Source organism: Heloderma suspectum, chromosome 5 (assembly GCF_057233095.1).
Source record: "Heloderma suspectum isolate Gila_16-S chromosome 5, 16-S_ref, whole genome shotgun sequence".
Taxonomy (NCBI): Eukaryota; Metazoa; Chordata; class Lepidosauria; order Squamata; family Helodermatidae; genus Heloderma; species Heloderma suspectum.
The window spans coordinates 235,296,042-235,315,271 of NC_139462.1; the positions used below are offsets into that span (position 1 = coordinate 235,296,042).

At 57.3% G+C, this 19,230-nt stretch overlaps 1 protein-coding gene across 3 annotated transcripts; it reads right to left on the bottom strand.

The window, feature by feature from the left end:
* Positions 1-799: 799 nt before the first annotated feature.
* On the bottom strand, positions 800-17,805 carry ASB10 (ankyrin repeat and SOCS box containing 10). 3 transcript variants are annotated; one of them, XM_084859733.1, is made up of 5 exons: positions 17,410-17,805; positions 6,435-6,702; positions 4,705-5,209; positions 1,927-2,040; positions 800-1,649 (listed from the first exon to the last, which is right to left on the bottom strand). In XM_084859733.1, exons 1-5 carry the CDS (start codon positions 17,696-17,698, stop codon positions 1,464-1,466), a joined length of 1,362 nt encoding a protein of 453 aa, XP_084715859.1. In that variant the 5' UTR covers positions 17,699-17,805; the 3' UTR covers positions 800-1,463. The 3 variants fall into 3 exon arrangements, with proteins under 3 accessions (XP_084715859.1, XP_084715858.1, XP_084715856.1); XM_084859732.1 differs by lacking the exon at positions 17,410-17,805 and having other exon boundaries at positions 6,435-7,705; XM_084859730.1 differs by lacking the exon at positions 17,410-17,805 and having other exon boundaries at positions 1,637-2,040; positions 6,435-7,705.
* Positions 17,806-19,230: the final 1,425 nt, after the last annotated feature.

The following is a 19,230-nucleotide window of genomic DNA, read 5'->3' on the forward strand; positions in this document are numbered from 1 at the left end:
CACCCGCCCCAACCCCGGCCGACTGCTGCGCTGCGCTGCGCTGCATGCGCTTCTCTTCTCTGGCTTATGGAATGAATGAAGGCAGTGGCGCAGCGACATGTTTTAGACCCTGGACTTCGTGATCTTACGGGGCCCCTTTAGATGGTCGTATCGCTTCAGTCCTGGAGCACACAGTCGGCGACCCTCCACGCCGCTGCCTCCCACAGCCGCCTTTCCCACAATCCTGTCCTCGCCTTACAACTGCCGCTACATTCCCGATATGTTGGAATGTTTGCCAATCCCATTAAAAATACCCGTGCATGCGCACTTCCGTATCTTAAGCTCACTGAAATCATAGCACCATCTGGACTGGAGGGATCAAATGGGGCTTGCTTCCGCTGCGCTCTGGGTGGTCATGGGGAACGGGCTGGGCTGGGGGCTCCTGGGCTTTGGCCGAAGGTCCGGGCCGAGCCGCGCCGAGCCGCGCCACTGAATGAAGGAAAAAAGCACACGTCTCAGAGGCGCCCTCTGGCGGTCAGCTCCTTGGGGATGCATGAAGACCGCCCGCCGGTGCGAGGGGGAAGGCGCTGGGCGAGGAGGGGGCTGCTGCTTAACCTCGGTCAAGCCCCGGTTGCGGGGGAGGGGGAGGAGTTCCACCTTCAGCCCAAGCCACAGAAAGCGGGGGGGCGGGGCTGGCGCCAGCGAGGTTTGCCGGTCCGGCGGAATTCGGACGGGGCGCGGATGTACGGATCCCGGTTGGGGAGACGGTGGCTCCTCGCTCTGGGCTCCGAAGGAGCAGCGCCAATGAAATCGCGGCAGCCGGAGGAGGAACAAGCCAGAGGCGCGTGTTTATTGAAGGGAGGTAGGGAAGCGGCCGGGCCGGGCCGGGCCGGGCCGAAGAAGGCGAGTTCCAGAGGCAAAGCCCGGGGCAGGGGAGGGGCGGGGCGGCTCTTTCCGCCCCAGGCCGTTCCGCATTCCGGCGGTGGGCGGGACCAAAGGCGAAAGGGGCAAAAAAAGCAGCCTATTTCAGCGCCAAGCTCTTCGTGCAGGGGCCCGGGCCTTCGGGGGGCAGTTCAACCTGGGGGGAGGGGGCTCGCCGGGGACCAGCCGAAGCTGGCGGTCCGCGGCGTCCCACCTCTGCAGAGAGGAAGCCACCGCAGCTGCCCCGCTGGATCTGCCACTGCCCCGTGGCGGGCTCCCGCAGGGCGCCCTCGAAACTGGGCGGCCTCTCCCCACTCCGGCCACGGATCCGCCTCCTCAGATTGGCCCGGTTCGGGGCCAGGAGGCCCGGCCCGCCCCCCCCCCCCCGGAGGGCGCTGCAGGGCTGCCACGGCAGGGCGGGGAGGCTGGCGTCCCCACGGCGCCACCGCGGCCGTCTTCCCCGCCTTGCGCCGTGGCGACGGGACGAGCTGGCTCCGTGTGAGCAAGCCGCCCAGCTCCTCCGTCCGGACTCGGGGACGCTGTGCGCCGGCCACCCCCTCCGCCTAGTAAAGCACGTCTTCGAAGCCGAGCAGCAGGAACTGGTGCAGGGCTGTTGGCAGGCGCAGTTCAGGCAGGGCTTGGACCAGGCGGCCGTCGAGGTGGCTCCGCAGGGCGCAGCGGGCCAGATGCTGCAGGGCGCGGGGGCTCTGGCCCAGGGCGAAGAGCGACTGGAAGAAGCGCGGGTGCTGCTGCAGAGTGAGAGAGAGGCTGGTGGCGCTGAGGCCGCCGGGAGGGCAGCCTCCTCTCCCCGCCAGCCCGGGCCACTCCCCGCCCTCAGTGTCCGGCCGGGACATGCACGCCGGCGGGGCCCGAGAAGAGCTCGGCCCAGGCTGCCAGCTGGTGGAACTCCGCGCGTCGCCCGCGCTGGCCAGCGGGGCTGCCCTCAGGGGCAGGAGGGGGCGCAGCGGGCCCTGGTGCCGGGCTGCGGGCGGGCGTACACCACCCAGGACACCTCCGCGCGCTCACCTGCGCCAGTTCCTCCGGGACAGCCTCCGCCCAGGCCTCCGTGACCGGTACCCGCTCGTAACAGTTGACCAGCGCCTCGATGGAACGGGGGGACGCGCAGCAGTGGCGCAGCACCTGCGAGCGGGGCGAGAGGCGGGGGAGAGGCTGCAGAACAGCCCGGGGCCCAGCTCCGCTCCAGAGACGGAGAAGGGCGGCTGGGCAAGCGGCCCGCGGCCCGGTCTCTGATGCCCGGGAGGGCGTTGTCCCGCAGGCGGAGCCCTGGGCCTGGCCGGGAGCGCCGGGGCTCGGTCCCACCGGCTCGTGCAGCCTTCGGCCACCCCTTCTCCGCTTGGGGCTCGGCGAGGAGTAAGGCCCCAGCAGTCCCAGGGCAAGGAGGGGGAGGGTTGAGCCAGGACCCGTAGAGCCCCGTCCTCCCGCCACGAATGCCGCCCGCCCCGCCTCTGTCCAGTGGGAAGGCCGGCTGCGCCTCCTCTCTCGTCGGTCTGCCCCCTCGATCAACAGCTCCCTGGGGATCGGGCCCTCCACTTGGCGCCATTTTGTTGCTAGTAAAATTAATAGAACGTTAGTAGATCCCATGATCTGCTTTGCACGCGCGCGCGTGTCGGGGAAAGGAGGGTGCGCGACAAATGACAAATAAGCAGCCCTCAATATGACATTCTCCTTGTTGATTCAGTTTAAGCGGCCTTGCGGTTTTAGATGAAATGGGATGCCAAATAACCTCAGAACTACATCCTCTAGGGGTTGGGAAAATGCGGATCGCTGCGGGGTTTCCAATGGCCAGCTCTACTTGTGCGCCGCGAGGAATTTATATCGAAAGAGCCTCAGCCGTAGCTCGGGGCAGGGCGCCCTCGGCCCCCTGCGGGCGGCGCCCGGGCCACTAGGATCCGGCGCCTCTAAGCCGGGCTGGGCGGGGAGACCCCCACTCAAAGCCTTGAAGAGCGGGTGCTGTTGGCGCGGGCAGGTAGCGCGAGCCACACTGAGCTGGAGGGACCCGGGTTCTGCCTCGGGACGAAGGCACTTTCCTCCTCTGTCCGGCGAGGCCCAGCTGAGCAGCAGTTGGGAGGTCTACAGCCGAGTCAGCTGCCTGTGGGCGGCGGGCGGCAGGAATTGGCTTCCCTTCGGATAAAGCCCCTTCAAGCGGAAATATATATTGGGAGTTGGGTGCAGGCATAGTGAGACTTAGTAGACCCACTGAGATCAGTGGGACTTAAGTTAGTTCCGCATCACCGGCCATTCGGGTGAGCTGGTTTTCGGTAGACCAGGAGGATTTAGACCCGCAAGCACGGCTCCTCTGGACCCAGGGGGCGGCACTGCACTTCCGCCCCACCCGCAAAGCCTGCTGCCCCGCAGCCCCGCTGCGCTCGTGGGTTACGGGCACGGCCTTCTGCTCGGAAAGGCCGGAGCGGAGCTCAGCCCGCAAACGTAATAAAGAACTGAAGCGCAGACGCCCCTGCACCCCAAAGCGACAGCCCCGGGGCTCCGTGCCCAGGGCTGGGGGTTCCCGCTCCGGCGCCACAACAGCTCTCTCCAAGCACAACCGGCGCTCTCGCTCCACGCTCTTCCACTCAAGGGGGCCCCACGCTAGAACGACAACCGAGGGGCTGGGGGGCGCACTCCAAACTGAGCCGTGGGCCACCCCGCATCGGAGAGCCGAACACCCAGGCGGGTGCCCTCTGCGCGACGGCGCCCCCCCCCCCGCGCTTGGTTCCGACGCGAGAGAGCGCCAAGCGCGCGCGGCCGGCGCTCCCGCACGCGCGCGGCCGCAGCGAAGAACCGGACGCCTCCTCTGCAGGCCGCGCCGGCACTTTCCTCCAGACGAAGAAGCGGGACGGAGGCGGAAGCAACTTCCGCGTGGAGGGCGCGTCTCGCCCCAGGCGCCGCTTTGCTGGCGCAGCACCGCCAGCCGCCGCCGCGGCGCGCTCCAGGCCAGGCAGCGCAGGCCGCCGCCCTCTCCTGGCGTCGGCGTGGGGCCTGCCGGGCCGGCCGACGGGCCGGGCCGGGCCAGGCCAGGGCCCCCTCGGGGCTTCTCTGCCGTCCGCAGAGAACGGCCGGGGCTGGACTCGGAGTGCAGGCGAGCCCGAGCCGGCTGCACCGAGCTGCTTTAGCCTCATTATCTGGCGTTAATGGGAGATTAATTAGCGCTAATTGTTGATTTTCCTGCATTTTCCCAAAGGGGAGAGCAATCTGCCAAGCCTGGGAATTAAGACAGATGGTTAACCTGTCGTGCGCCGAGGTGGCCGGCGAGAGCGGGTGGCTGCGGCGCGCCGGGAGGAGGAGGGGGAGGGGGAGGGCGCTTCCGGCCGCCGCCGCTCCCCAGGGCTTCAGCCCCGCATCTCACCGACACGGGCGGCGGCCTCCGGCCCAGCCCTCACGAGCGCCGCGCCCGCAGAAGGGGCCCCGCCCGCCCCGCCCCGCGCCCCTGGCGGCGGCGGCGGCTCCTCCAGACCCTCGGCGAGGGAAGGGAGCCACGCCCGGCGTCCAGCTCACCGGGCCATGAAGCCCCAGCGCGGGGCGAGGGCAAGGAACCACCGCTCGCGTTCGGAGGAGACTGATCAGGCCTCGCCCCCGCCCCGCCCCGCCCCGCCCCGCCCCGCCGGCCGGGCGAGAGAGGGGCTGCCCAGGCCACCACCCCGCGGGGCTCCGGGGCGCTTCCTCCTAGGACCGTCCCGCGGCACCCCGTGAGCTAGCGAGTGCCCCGCCCGGCCCAAGTGCTGGCGGGCCGCTCGGGCGCGGCCAGGAGAGCCCTGCCCGCCGTCGCCTCCCGCCCGCTGCCCGCACCTTGAGCAGGGCTCCCGGCCAGACGCGCGCGGCCCCGTGGTTGAGCAGGGCGCGCACGGCCAGCTCGGGCCGGTGCTGGAGCCGGTAGGGCGCCCCCTGCAGGACGTTGTGCAGGGGCGTGTTGCCGCCGTAGCTCATGGGGTTGACGCCGGCGCCGCGGGCGAGGAGCAGCGCCACCACGCGGTGGTTGGCGGTCTTGCAGGCGTGGTGCAGCGGGCGCTGGCCGTCGACGTCGGCGGCTTCCGCGTGGGCCCCCGCCTCCACCAGCTGCCGGCACACGTCGTAGTAGTCGGCGGCGGCCTGGGGCGGGTGGGCCTGGGCGCAGGCGGCGTTCAGCGGGGTCTGCCCCGCGGCGTTGCGGGCCTCCAGGTCGGCGCCGTGGCGCAGGAAGAGCCGCACGTGCTCCGTCAGGCCCAGCCGAGCCGCCACGTGCAGCGGGCCGTCCTCTTCCTCTTCCGACGGCGCGTTCACCTTTCCGCCCTGGCGCAGCAGGAGGCGAGCGCACCTGGGGGGGCAAGCGCGGGCGAATCATGAATGCTGCAGGCTCTGCTAGGCCGTGGAGCACCCCCCCAGCACCGCAGCGCCCCTCCTCCCTCTGCCCGCAGCAGCTGCGCTGCAGGCCTGGCCCCAGGTGAGGCCTCCTCGGGCAGCGCCTTGCTCTGCCCCGCAGCCCCCGGCTCATCAGGCCCGTTGGCCAAGCCTGCGCCTGGTGCTCCGCTCGCTAGAGGGGCGCGCCGGGCTGGGCGGCAGCGGCCTGGTCAGAGGCCTGGGTGACGGGCTGCTGCTACTGCGCATTAATTCTCTGCACTTATTAATAGTGTCAACAAGCCACCCGCTAGCGAAGCTCTCAGAGCGGTTGGCAGCAGGCCCATAGCCGGCCTAAAAGTTGCGGGCTGCCAAAAAAGTAGGGGAGTAGTTCATCTGGTTTGCAGGTCTTTTAAAGACAAAACTCTAAACTTTTTGTTATTTTATAAAAAATTGGGGTGGCATAGAAAATTTTGGGGGCAGCCCCCCAGCGGCCCCACCCTCCCGGTTACAGGCCCAGCTGGCAGTAAGAAATCAAACAAGAAAAAAATCATTTTTTTCTTGTCAGGTCACAGTGAAAAACCAGTGCTTCCCCAGCCGCTGCGTGCCGCCTGACACGGACTGGCCAGTGCCTATGGTGTCCCTCCACGCCTCCGCCTGCGACTGTTTCGGAGCTTAATCTGGGGGGCCGAGACACGGCTCTCCTGCACCCACAGCACAACCCCTCCTCTCGCCTTCCTCCTTCCCAAACGGTGGCTGCTACGGCTACCGGCAAGGTGTCGGCGGCTGCTTCCTTCGCAGCCCTCGCTTGTGTCTTGCCAAGCGGCCCGACTCCAGCGGAGGAGGAGGAGAAGCGCCAAGGGCCCTGAAAAGCGTTCTGCCCCAGCCTCGTCGCCCACGCGAGGAGCGGCCGCTTTCTCATACCGGACCGGGGCTAGTCCAAGGGCGAGGGGGGCCACTAGTCAGGCCGTCGTGCCACCATCTAAGACTCGAGGGGCCAAAGGGAGGCTCCCTCCGGCTGCTGTTCCCGGCCCCGGCCCCGAGCCCGGCCCTTCCAGCTGCCCAGGCGCCTGGAGCCACGCTCCCCTCCGCAGCAGGCCGGCCCGCTGGGGGCGGACAGGCCGCTCGCCACCGCCCTTTCGGAGGGCCCGGGGGCGAGGCGGGTCGCCTCGCAAGGGCACGCGCGGCGCGGGAGCGACACTCACTCGGCGGAGCCGGGGCTCCGGCACAGGTGCAGCGGCTGGAATCCCTCCTCCGAGACGGCCTCTGGGTCAGCGCCGAAGGACAGCAGCAGCCGGACGCAGTCCGTCGTGGCCGCCGCGCAGGCCGCGTGCAGCGCCGTCTGCCCGCCCGGCGCCAGGTCCACGTCCGCCCCTCGGAGCAGCAGGTGGCGCAGGCAGCCCAGGTAGCCGCGGCTGGCTGTGATGTGCAGCGGCGTGGTGAGCTCCTGCCGGTAGGTCAGAGACCAAAGCCCTGGAGAGGGGGCGGCGATCAGTGCGGGCAGAGAGGCGCGGCTCGGGGCGAGGGCAGCGCTCCGCCCGTGCTCAGGCGCGCCGGGGCCTCTCGCCCATTCGGCGCCTGAAGCCAGGCTCGGGCCTCCCGTGCAGAACGCAGCTGGGCAAGGCGGCGCGCCGCCGTCGTGCGCGTTCCGCTGAGCGGGCCTCGGCCCTCTGCCCCAGCAGCAGCCCTTCCCGAGGCCGGCGCCGCTGCTCAGCGGGAGGCCTGGCGCAGCCCCGCCCGCCGCCCCGGTAGCAACCGCCCCCGTGGCTCCTCGGGAGGGCCCTGCTTTGCGCACAGAAGGTCCCGGGCTCGATCCCCGGCAGCATCTGCATGCAGGCAGGGCGGGGAAAGGATCCCGCCTGGACCCTGGCGGGAGAGCGCGGCTGGGCGGCCGGCCGGACAGGGGCCAGAGGTGGCGAGGGTCTGGCTGAGGCCAAGCAGCTCCCGCTCTCCCCAGGGAGGTCCAGGCCCTTCCCGGCCGGCTCCCTCCGCCCGACCTTCGGGCTCCCCGTAGGACGGGCCGCCCGCCCTGCCGCTCGTCAGCCGCCCCTCCCGGCGCACTCAACCAGCGGGAGGTGGAGCGGTAGTCCTTCCGCTCGTCGAGATCGCTGGTGTCGAAGACGGCGCCGGGGCTCACGCCAGGAGGCCGAGAGGGGCGCGCCCGTCGCCCGCCACGAGCGCCCGCCAGAGGGCTTGCGCCGCGCCTGCCGACGTGCGGGTCGCGATGTGCTCCATGGCCTGCGCCGCTGGGCCCCGAGGGATGGCGGCGGCGGCTGGGGCCTCTGGGGCCATACTGCTTTCGCTGCCGCCGCTGGAAGAAGCCGAGCGCGCTCTGGGAGGGAAGGTGTCGGGTGGCAGCCGCGGCGCTTCTATTCTGGGGCATCTGCCTTGGCCCGCATCGCCACGGCCGGCTTAAAGGAGACGCGCCCATTGGGCGCAGAGGGGGAGCATCGAGCAGAGAGGGGCAGGAGATGGGCCCGCTGGACCCGGCGGGCGAGGCGGGGGGGGGTGCTCAGCCCCGCCTTCAGCTCAGCCCTGCGAGGCTCCCGCAAGGCATACCTGGGCCAGGGCTGACCCACCTGGCAGGGCTGTTCGGTTACGCAGCCCAGGAACAAAGCCAGGAAAAGATTTTGCAAATTGCAAGGGCCCAGACCCGGCCGATGTGGGGTGGGGCCGCCTCGGCGGCAATGTATCGAGTCGCGCACGGGCGGGCAGCCGTGGGCGGGGCGTGGGGGATCGTGGGTTGAAGGCACCTAGGATCCGGGCGAGGGATGAGGCGGGCGCGGGCGCTTCTGGCGTACTGACGCAGTTTGGACGGTAAACGTCGAAGCGAACGAACATTTCGCTTGCCTCCCCTTCGGACGAACCCTTTGGCTGCCTCCAGGGGGGTTGGCGGCAACTGGCAAAAGACCCGGCGCGAGTCCTAGTGACTGTGATAAGCCCTCTGAAGGCTGCCCGTCGCCTTGCACTGAGCTGAGTTAAAAACAAGAGCGAGGAACTGGAGGGCAGGGCCTTGATCCATTTCTTCCATATCCAGATTTCAGCTAAGGGGTAGGAGAAACGGGCAAAGGACTTTGCCTTGAGAAATGATGAACTTTCCTACTCTGGAGGTTGGACAGCCATCTGTCAGGGATACTGTGGTTACATCCTGCTTTGTAGATTCAGCAGGAGTTGGATTAGATGACCTCAAGATACATTCTATTAATACAAAATAGGAAGCCTGACTGACATTCAAATGCTCAAAATGAGCCCCCATTGCCTTCCCAGCTGACACAGTTTGGAGAAACAGCTGTGCAGAGAAAGTGGACAGGGAAACATTTTTCTCCCTCTCTCAAAATACTAGAACGTAAATTATGGCAACCAGCTTGATTGATAACTGGCAAATAGAGGGAGAAAATGTGGAGGCAGTGACAGACTTTGTCTTTCTAGGCACAAATATTACTGCAGACGCTGACTGCAGCCAGGAAATCAGAAGATGTTTACTTCTTGGGAGGAGAGCAATGACAAATCTTGACAAAATAGTTAAGAGCAGAGACATCAGGCTGACAACAAAGGTCTGCATGGTTCAAGCAATGGTATTCCCCGTAGTAACCTATGGCTGCGAGAGCTGGACCATAAGGAAGGCTGAGCGAAGGAAGATAGATGCTTTTGAACTGTGGTGTTGGAGGAAAATTCTGAGAGTGCCTTGGACCGCAAGAAGATCAAACCAGTCCATCCTCCAGGAAATAAAGCCAGACTGCTCACTTGAGGGAAGGATATGAAAGGCAAAACTGAAGTACTTTGGCCACATCATGAGAAGACAGGATACCCTGGAGAAGATGCTGATGCTAGGGAAAGTGGAAGGCAAAAGGAAGAGGGGCCGACCAAGGGCAAGGTGGATGGATGGTATTCTGGAGGTGACTGACTCGACCTTGGGGGAGCTGGGGGTGGCGACAGCCAACAGGAAGCTCTGGCGTGGGCTGGTCCATGAAGAGTCGGAAGCGACTGACCGAATAAACAACAACAACAATGGGCGTCCTCCCATGAAGCAGGTTGGTGGGAGATTCAGGACAGATGAAAGGGAGGGCTTCTGCACACAGCATGCAGTTAAACTACGGAGTTCATTTCCATAAGAGGTAATGATGGCCACCAGTTTGGAAAGCTTTAAAAGTGGATTGGACAAATTCCTGGAGAAGGCGATCAGTGGCTACTGGTCCTGACGGCTCTGTGCTACTCCCAGTATCAGAAGCAGTATGCCTATGTGCACCAGTTGCTGGGGAACACAGCCAGGTGGGTGCTATTGCACCCATGCCATAGCCCTATAAAGGTGTTTCCCAGGGGCAGCTGGCTGGCCACTGCATGTACAGAATGCTGGATGAGATGGACCCTTGGCCTGATCCAGCATCAGGGCTCTTCTTGTGGAGTAACAACTCTAAGGAGCAGGGCCTGTTCTTCTGGGCCTCTGGGCAGTTGGTGTGAGAATCCGGAAGAGGTGCCGGGATGACTGGCTGTGCCACAGGAGAGGAGGCTTCGCCAGTGGAGGCGGTGCCACTAAAGAGACTGGCCTCAGCCCACCATTGAGAACAGAGAGCACAAAACCAACTCCCTCGGCCCAGGCATTGCTCCTGGCCATGCCTTCAGCCCACAAAGGAAAGCTTTTGAGTGTCAGGAACCTCAAAAGGCTTTCCTAAAATGAGCAGACCCTTGAGGGGCCCAAAAACTAAATGGCTCCAATACAGGAGTGGGTGAGTACTTACTTGAGCAGCCCAGAGAGAGAGAGAAGAGAAGGAGGATTTGGAAGAGACGAGTGGATCTCAGAAATGATGCCACTTTATAGCTCAGATAGCTGTCAAAGATGGGCCTGCCTCTGCTTGCACATAAACAATAGTTTGGGGGGAAATGCTGTGAACTAGGTTAATAAGTAACTAATACATTAAATATATTTTTTTAAAACCCTGAACAGATAAAAACTTCACCTGCTCAAGAAAATTTAAAATGGGTGAAGACTTTCCAGCCTAACACCAAAAATGTGGTCTTTATTTTAATTTGTTTGATGGGCTGTATTGTTTGGTTGGTTGTTTTTTGTAATTGTTCTGTATATTTTTAGCAATTTGAATTGGGTCCAGAAACTGACTGGAAGTCAGTGCAGATGACAAAGCACTGGTGTAATATAAGTGCATTGGCCAGTCCCTGTGAACAATCTTGCTGCTCTATTTTGGAGCAGCTGCAGTCTCCAGACCATTTTCAAAGGCAGCCCTATTATGAATATTGCAGTGCAGTAATCTCAGCAAGAGGTGATCCGGGTGCAGATCAGGCTATCTCTGTCCAGATATGGTTGTAACTTGTACACCTGTTTAAGGCAGGGGTGCACAACCTGAGCACGCTCCGGGAGAGAGCAGAGGACAGGAAGGCCCGGCGTGCTATGGTCCATGGGGTCACGAAGAGTCGGACATGACTGAACGACTGAACAACGGCAGCACAACCTGCAGCCCCCTCACGGTCTTCATTGCAGCTCCCAAGGGTCCCCTGTCCCTCCTCCGCTGCTTCTGCCAAAATCCCCCCCCCCACCTGTGATTGTGATACAGATTTCCCTTTCCCTGCTGCTGCTGCCAGGAAAGGAAGAGCAGCCTATATCAGGATCTCTGGGAAATGGGCTGAAAAGATTGTGGTTTAAGGCAGTAAAAAGTGCTCTGTGCCTCTGAGGCCACCTGTGCCTCCAGTGACTGCTGGACCCAAGAACGTCCCCAGACTACAAACCAGATCCCTCAGAGCAGGGATGCAGCAGCTCAGTTGTTGTTGTTGTTCAGTCGTTCAGTCGTGTCCGACTCTTCGTGACCCCATGGACCATAGCACGCCAGGCCTTCCTGTCCTGCGCTCTCTCCCGGAGCGTGCTCAAGTTCATATTCATTGCATCCATGATGCTATCTAGCCATCTCATCCTCTGCCGTCCCCTTCTCCTTTTGCCTTCAGTCTTTCCCAGCATCAGGGTCTTTTCCAGGGAGTTTTCTCTTCGCATTAGGTGGCCAAAATATTGGAGCTTCAGCTTCATTATCTGTCCTTCCAATGAGCACTCAGGGTTGATTTCCTTTAGGATGGACTGATTTGACCTCCTTGCAGTCCAGGGGACTCGTAAGAGTCTTCTCCAGCACCACAGTTCGAAAGCATCAATTCTTCGGCGCTCAGCCTTCCTTACAGTCCAGCTCTCACAGCCATACATTACTACTGGGAAAACCATAGCTTTGATTAGACGGACCTTTGTCGGCAAGGTGATGTCTCTGCTTCTTACTCTGCTGTCTAGGTTTGCCATAGCTTTCCTCCCAAGGAGCAAGCGTCTTTTAATTTCATGGCTACAGTCACCGTCTGCGGTGATCTTGGAGCCCAAGAAAGTAAAATCTGTCACTGCTTCCATTTCTTCCCCTTCTATATGCCAGGAAGTGATGGGGCCAGATGACATGATCTTAGTTTTTTTAATGTTGAGTTTCAAACCAGCTTTTGCACTCTCCTCTTTCACCCTCAACAAGAGGCTCTTGAGATCCTCTTCGCTTTCTGCCATTAGGGTGGTATCGTCTGCATATTGGAGGTTGTTGATAATTCTCCCGGCAATCTTAATTCCGACCTCTGATTCATCCAACCCGGCATTTCTCATGATGTACTCTGCATATAAGTTAAATAAGCAGGGTGACAATATGCAGCCTTGTCGTACTCCTTTCCCAATTTTGAACCAATCGGTTGTTCCATGTCTGGTTCTTACTGTTGCTTCTTGACCCTCGTACAGGTTTCTCAGGAGACAGGTAAGGTGGTCTGGTACTCCCATCACTTTAAGAATTTGCCACAGTTTGTTGTGATCCACACAATCAAAGGCTTTAGTGTAGTCAATGAAGCAGAAATAGACGTTTTTCTGGAATTCTCTTGCTTTCTCCATGATGCAGCGAATGTTGGCGATTTGATCTCTAGTTCCTCTGCCTCTTCGAAACCCAGCTTGTACTTCCGGTAGTTCTCGGTTCGCATACTGCTGAAGCCTAGCTTGTAGGATTTTGAGCATCACCTTGCTGGCATGTGAAATGAGCACAATTGTGCGGTAGTTTGAACACTCTTTGGCGTTGCCCTTCTTTGGAATTGGAATGTAAACTGACCTTTTCCAGTCTTGTGGCCACTGTTGAGTGTTCCAGATTTGTTGGCATATTGAATGCAGCACTTTAACAGCATCATCTTTTAGGATTTTAAATAGCTCGGCTGGAATACTGTCATCTCCGCTAGCTTTGTTGTTACTAATGCTTCCTAAGGCCCACTTGACTTCACTCTCTAGGATGTCTGGCTCAAGTTCAGTGACCGCACTATCATGGCTACCAGGGACATTCAGATCTTTCCTGTATAGTTCTTCTGTGTATTCTTGCCACCTCTTCTTAATCTCATCTGCTTCTGTTAGGTCCCTGCCTTCTTTGTCCTTTATCATGCCCGTCTTTGCACAAAACGTTCCTGGGGCCAAATCCAGCCCCCAGGGGTTCTCCAGATGGCTGCAACAGCCCTTTCCCCCCAGTCACTGATCATTGGGTGGTTACCTGGGTTTTGTGCAGTTTCTCCCCATTCTCAAAGGCTGGCAGGCCTCTTCTGAGGTATCATTTGTGGAAGGAAGAGCTTCAAGCTGAAATATGCTGGTGTTTTGGCCCTGCCCCTTTGCCTTCAGCCCTGCCCACCACTGGAATGCAGGCCCTGAGAGCTCCTCCAGCATGGAATGTGGCCCTCAGGTGAAAAGAGGTTCTGCACCCGTGTTTCAGAGAACAGGGAATTTTTGTCGGTCAAAATCCATCTCACTACAATCAAAACCTGTCAAGGCCTGTATTCCAGCAGCAGGTGTGGCCAGAGCCAAAGATGGGAGGTGTTACAGAATATGACTTTGCTTAGTAAACAAAAGGCGGGACACACACACACATGTACTTCTTAAATTTCTTAAACACCTCATAGATTTGCCTCCAGACATCCTCCTCCCCCAACTTGTTCACTGTTCCCTTCATCAGCCTTGTAGGTGGGGGCAGAGTGGGATGGAGTATGTGACCACAAGGCCTGTGGAGAGAGGCCTGCAGGCTGGCCATTCCCCAGCTCCCCTTCAGCTGGAGTGGCAGCCCCTCTGCACCACTCCGCCCGGCAAGCAAAACACCCCTCGCAGGGCCTCCACCTGAGTTTCAGTCACCACACCCAGGCACCAGGTCAGAACACCCACGGCCTCACCTGGGTACGATGAAAACGAGGGACAGAGCTTTCCTGACAGGGCCATGCTGGGGTGGGGCAGAGAACATTACACCAGATGCCTCCCAAGAGCAATCCCAAGCTCTAGCCCATAACGGGGAGGGGAGTTGTTGCCTGCCCACTTTGGTGCCAGGCTCTGCAGCAGCTTTGGAACAAAGTCACAGGGCATGATGGGGTGGGAACCTCACCATAGGATGGGATACAGCAGTTCTGGCCAGAAGTGGCTACATTGGTTCTTCACAAGGATTTAAAGTACAAGCCTGGATTTAAGGACCCCTGTAGTTGTGACTCAGCTGGCCAGGGGCTGTGGGCAGAGACTTCCACATTCAATAGAATCCATGCTCTGCTCTCACCCCTGCCCACCCCACACACTTCAGGCTTTTAAGGAGATGGCTTTTTCAAAGTCTGCTGCCAAGAGGGCTGGCCCTGTATTTATGTGCACACACACACACAGCATTTTTGTAACACCTGTTTATTGTTAAACAGGTTTCAACATGAAACCTGTTTTCATGTTGAAACTGTTTCAACATGAGCTTGAAACATGAGCGGTTTCAACTGTTTCAACATGAGCCAGTGGTGAGTGCAATGGGTGAGTTTTAACGCCCCCCCCTTTCGAAAATGTGGGTTTCACAGTTAAAAGAATATTTTCCACTTTATGAACATAACAATATAAGAAGAGCCATGCTGGATCACACCTAGGCCTACCTAGCCCAGCATTTTGTTCCCATGGGGCCAGGTACCCCAGTGGGCAGCCCCCAAGCAGAACATGGGCACAGCAGCACTCCCCTGCTGGGCTGCCCAGCACCTGGGCTGCAAAGGCGTGCTGCCTCTGACCCCAGAGATCACATACAGCTCTTCTGAGTAGCAGCCATTGACAGCTGCCTTCTCTGTGAATTTCTCTAATCTCCTTTTAAAGCTATCACTGCATTTTGTGGTAGTGAATTCCACAGTTTTAGCTATGTATTGTGTGAAGAAGTCCTTTCTTCTCGATGTTGGACTCGATGGCCTTGTAGGCCCCTTCCAACCCTACAATTCTATGATTCTACTATTATGATTCTATGATTCTTTTTGATCTGTGCTGAATCTCCCTCCATTCAGTTTCATGGCGGACCCCAGGTTCTTGTACTAGGATGTAATGGGACATGCATGATAATGTGTGAAATTGGCAAGAATTTATCGTATTTTATAGATGGGATTGGTTCTGTGTGTGTCATGAGCTGTGAGTGCTAGAAAGTATTTTTAGAAATGGGTCAAAGAATTTTGCCAGAGGTGGGTTGGTTAATTCTTGGAAGCGAAAAGCTTCTTGGCTTAGGAGGGGGACCTTCATAAAGGTACTTCTGAAGTTAGCAGTAAACCTGGCTGCATTGGGAAGGAGCCCTCTTCGGATTAGATGCTGAAGCTACGTGCAGGAGAATGATCAGGTCATAGATTCATAGAATAGTAGGGTTGGAAGGGGCCTACAAGGCCATCGAGTCCAACCCCCTGCTCAATGCAGGAATCCAAGTCAGAGCATCCCTGACAGATGGCTGTCCAGCCTCATCTTGAAGGCCTCCAGTGTGGGAGAGCCCACCACCTCCCCAGGTAATTGGTTCCATTGTCGTATTGCTCTTACAGTCAGGAAGTTTTTCCTGATGTTCAGCCAGAATCTGGCTTCCTGTCACTTGAGCCCATTATTCCGTGTCCTGCACTCTGGGATGATCAAGAAGAGATCCTGGCCTTCTTCTCTGTGACAACCTTTCAAGTACTTGAAGAGTGCTATCATCTCTCCCCTCAGTCTTCTCTTCTCAAGGCTAAACATGCCCAGTTCTTTCAGTCTCTCTTCATAGGGCTTTGTTTCCAGTCCCCTGATCATCTTTGTTGCCCTCCTCTGAACCCTCTCCAGTTTGTCTGCATCCTTCTTAAAGTGTGGTGCCCAGAACTGGACACAGTACTCCAGATGAGGCCTAACCAGTGCTGAGTAGAGGGGAAGTAGGACTTCCCGGGATTTGGAAGCTATGCTTCTATGAATGCAGCCCAAAAAAGCATTTGCCTTTTTTGCAGCCACATCACATTGCTGGCTCATATTCAGCTTGTGATCGACAACAATTCCAAGATCCTTCTCGCTTGTAGTGTGGTTGAGCCATGTATCCCCCATCTTGTAAGTGTGCATTTGGTTCCTTTTTCCTAGGTGCAGAACTTGGCATTTGTCCCTATTAAATGTCATTCTGTTGTTTTCTGCCCAGCGCTCCAGTCTATCCAGATCACTTTGAATTTTGTTTCTGTCTTCCAAAGTATTAGCTATCCCGCCCAATTTTGTGTCATCTGCAAATTTGATCAGCATTCCCTGCACCTCCTCCTCCAAGTCATTCATAAAAATGTGGAAGAGCACTGGGCCCAGGACCGAGCCCTGCGGTACCCCACTCGTTACCTCTCCCCAGCTGGAGAAGGTCCCATTGAGAAGCACTCTTTGAGTCCGATTCTGTAGCCAACTGTGGATCCACCAGATCGTTGTTTCATCTAGCCCACTTGGAGCTAGTTTGCTTATCAGGAGATCATGGGGCACTTTGTCGAAAGCTTTGCTGAAGTCGAGGTATATGATGTCTACAGCATTCCCACGGTCTACAAGGGAGGTGACTTGATCAAAACATGAGATCAGATTCGTCTGGCAGGACTTGTTTTTGACAAATCCATGTTGGCTTCGAGGTCTGAAGCCTTTGGCTGTGAAATATGTGAAACGTAAGGCAGAATTTTGTAAAAAGTGGGAGTTTGACCTGGTTGAGGGAGGAGATCCCGGGAGAATGAGAAACCCGCCAAACATGGCCATGCCAGTTCTGTCCACTGTGCCTTCTGGTAGGTAGATGTGCATTTCCAGTATCAACGCTTAGATCGAGAGGAGCTTGCATCTCACTGCATTAACAATATACTTGCTGCCATTTCCATTCTTGGTGATTCTAACCTGTATGCATTTAGGGGTGTTTTTAATCTGCCTTATTATGATGAAAGCATGTTATCCTTTTAGACTGTTTGAGCAATGAATACATATTCTTCAGGGCCAAGTTTGTGTTGTCTGGCTTGGAGATGCTTCTGGGACTACTACCCATATGTTAATTCTTGAAGCTTAAAACACTCAGCTGGGATTTCTAAATCTATCACTGAGTGGGGTCTTTTCCCAAAGCCACTGTTTACTCACTTGGTCAGGTGAGTCACAGATGCACCCATTCAAGCAGGGGAAAGAAGATAGTCAGATAGAGAAGGAGTAAGTTACTCATCCCAATGAGAGAGGCCTGTCCCCTTTCTCCACACCATGCATAATTTTATACCCCTCTGTCATGTCGGCCCCACTCACTCGCCTCTCTTCTAAGCTCAAGAAGTCCCGGACATTGTAACCTTTCCTCAGAGGGGAGCTGCTCCAGCCCCTTGATCACTTTGATTGCCCTTTTCTGCACTTTTTCCCATTCTGCAATATCCTTTTTGAGGTGTGGTGAGACCTGTACACAGCATTCCTGAGGTCAGATCATAGATAAGGGCAACACAATATTAGCAGCCTGGTTTTCAGTCCCTTTCCTAATGATCTGCACCATGGAATCCACCTTTTTCAGAGCAGCCACACACAGCGTTGACAGTTCCGTAGAGCTGCCTGCCACAATCCCAATATCCCTTTCCTGCTCAGGTATTACCAGTTCAGCTCCCATCAATGCATATGTGAAGTTGGGAGTTTTTGTCCTAACGGGCATCACTTTATTTACATTTAACCATGTTTGCCACTTTAATGCCCATTCCCCCAGTTTGGAGAGATACTTTTGGAGCTCTTCACCATCCAATTTTGTTTTAATGTTCTACAATAATTTGGTGTTGTCAGCAAACCTGCTCACTCCTAACTCTAGATCCTATATGAGTAAGTTTTAAAGCTCTGGTCCCGGTACAGATTTATTTAATATTTATCAGATGCATATCTCGCCTTTCCACCAGTATTCTTACCCCACTTCTGGCTGGTCCAGCGCAGGTCGTGGCTCTTGGCCTGGATAACCAGGTTGACCTCAGCTTGCTCCGAAAAATGCCGCTGCACCTCAGCCAGATCCCCCGTGTACAGGGCATTCTGTACCACCACATCTCGGCATTCCAGAGGCTCCTTGTGGGCTCTGGTGCTCAACGAGGTTATGGGGCCTTGGCAGGAGCCTGGCCTCTTGTCACAGCTCCACCTCCATCGCCAGTGCTCCTGCTGCCCCGAGGAACGTCCCCTGGAGGAGGAGGAGGAGAACCGTGACATGGACTCTCTCGGAGGGACTGACTCCCCTAAGCAAGGTCCATCTGCTGGCTCCTTGTGCCCTACTGTGCCTGTCCTTGATGAGCAGCGTGTGTCTGTCCATCCATGGGCCCCAGGCCTGACTCAGCCTTTATAAATAGCAGCAGCTTGTCTGCGGCTGGTTTGTTTGTCATCTACTCCCAAAATATATTCAGCATTTGAGCTAAGGCAGGTGTTTCATGTCAGGCTCAGCCTACACCATGGAGAACAGCAAATGCTTCTAAGCATGTGTAGAATATCTTACCCTATCTTCAAAAAGGGTAAAAAGGAGGAACCTGGGAACTACAGACCAGTCAGTCTGACATCAATCCCTGGGAAAATTCTGGAGCAGATGATAAAGCAATCCATCTGGAAGCACCTTGACAACAATGCCGTGATTACTCGAAGCCAACATGGATTTGTCAAAAACAAGTCCTGCCAGACAAATCTGATCTCATTTTTTGATCAAGTCACCTCCCTTGTAGACCGTGGGAATGCTGTAGACATCATATACCTCGACTTCAGCAAAGCTTTCGACAAAGTGCCCCATGATATCCTGATGAGCAAACTAGCTCGAAGTGGGCTGGATGAAACAACGATCCGGTGGATCCACAGTTGGCTACAGAATCGGACTCAAAGAGTGCTTCTCAATGGGACCTTCTCAAGCTGGGGAGAGGTAACGAGTGGGGTACCGCAGGGCTCAGTCCTGGGCCCAGTGCTCTTCCACATTTTTATTAATGACTTGGAGGAGGAGGTGCAGGGAATGCTGATCAAATTTGCAGATGACACAAAATTGGGCGGGATAGCCAATACTTTGGAAGACAGAAACAAAATTCAAAGTGATCTGGATAGACTGGAGTGCTGGGCAGAAAACAACAGAATGAAATTGAATAGGGACAAATGCCAAGTTCTGCACCTAGGAAAAAGAAACCAAATGCACAGTTACAAGATGGGGGATACGTGGCTCAACCACACTACGAGCGAGAAGGATCTTGGAATTGTTGTCGATCACAAGCTGAATATGAGCCAGCAATGTGATGTGGCTGCAAAAAAGGCAAATGCTATTTTGGGCTGCATTCATAGAAGCATCGCTTCCAAATCCCGGGAAGTACTAGTTCCCCTCTACTCAGCACTGGTTAGGCCTCATCTGGAGTACTGTGTCCAGTTCTGGGCACCACACTTTAAGAAGGATGCAGACAAACTGGAGAGGGTTCAAAGGAGGGCAACAAAGTTGATCAGGGGACTGGAAACAAAGCCCTATGAAGAGAGACTGAAAGAACTGGGCATGTTTAGCCTTGAGAAAAGAAGACTGAGGGGAGATATGATAGCACTCTTCAAGTACTTGAAAGGTTGTCACAGAGAAGAAGGCCAGGATCTCTTCTTGATCATCCCAGAGTGCAGGACACGGAATAATGGGCTCAAGTTACAGGAAGCCAGATTCCGGCTGAACATCAGGAAAAACTTCCTGACTTTAAGAGCAATACGGCAATGGAACCAATTACCTGGGGAGGTGGTAG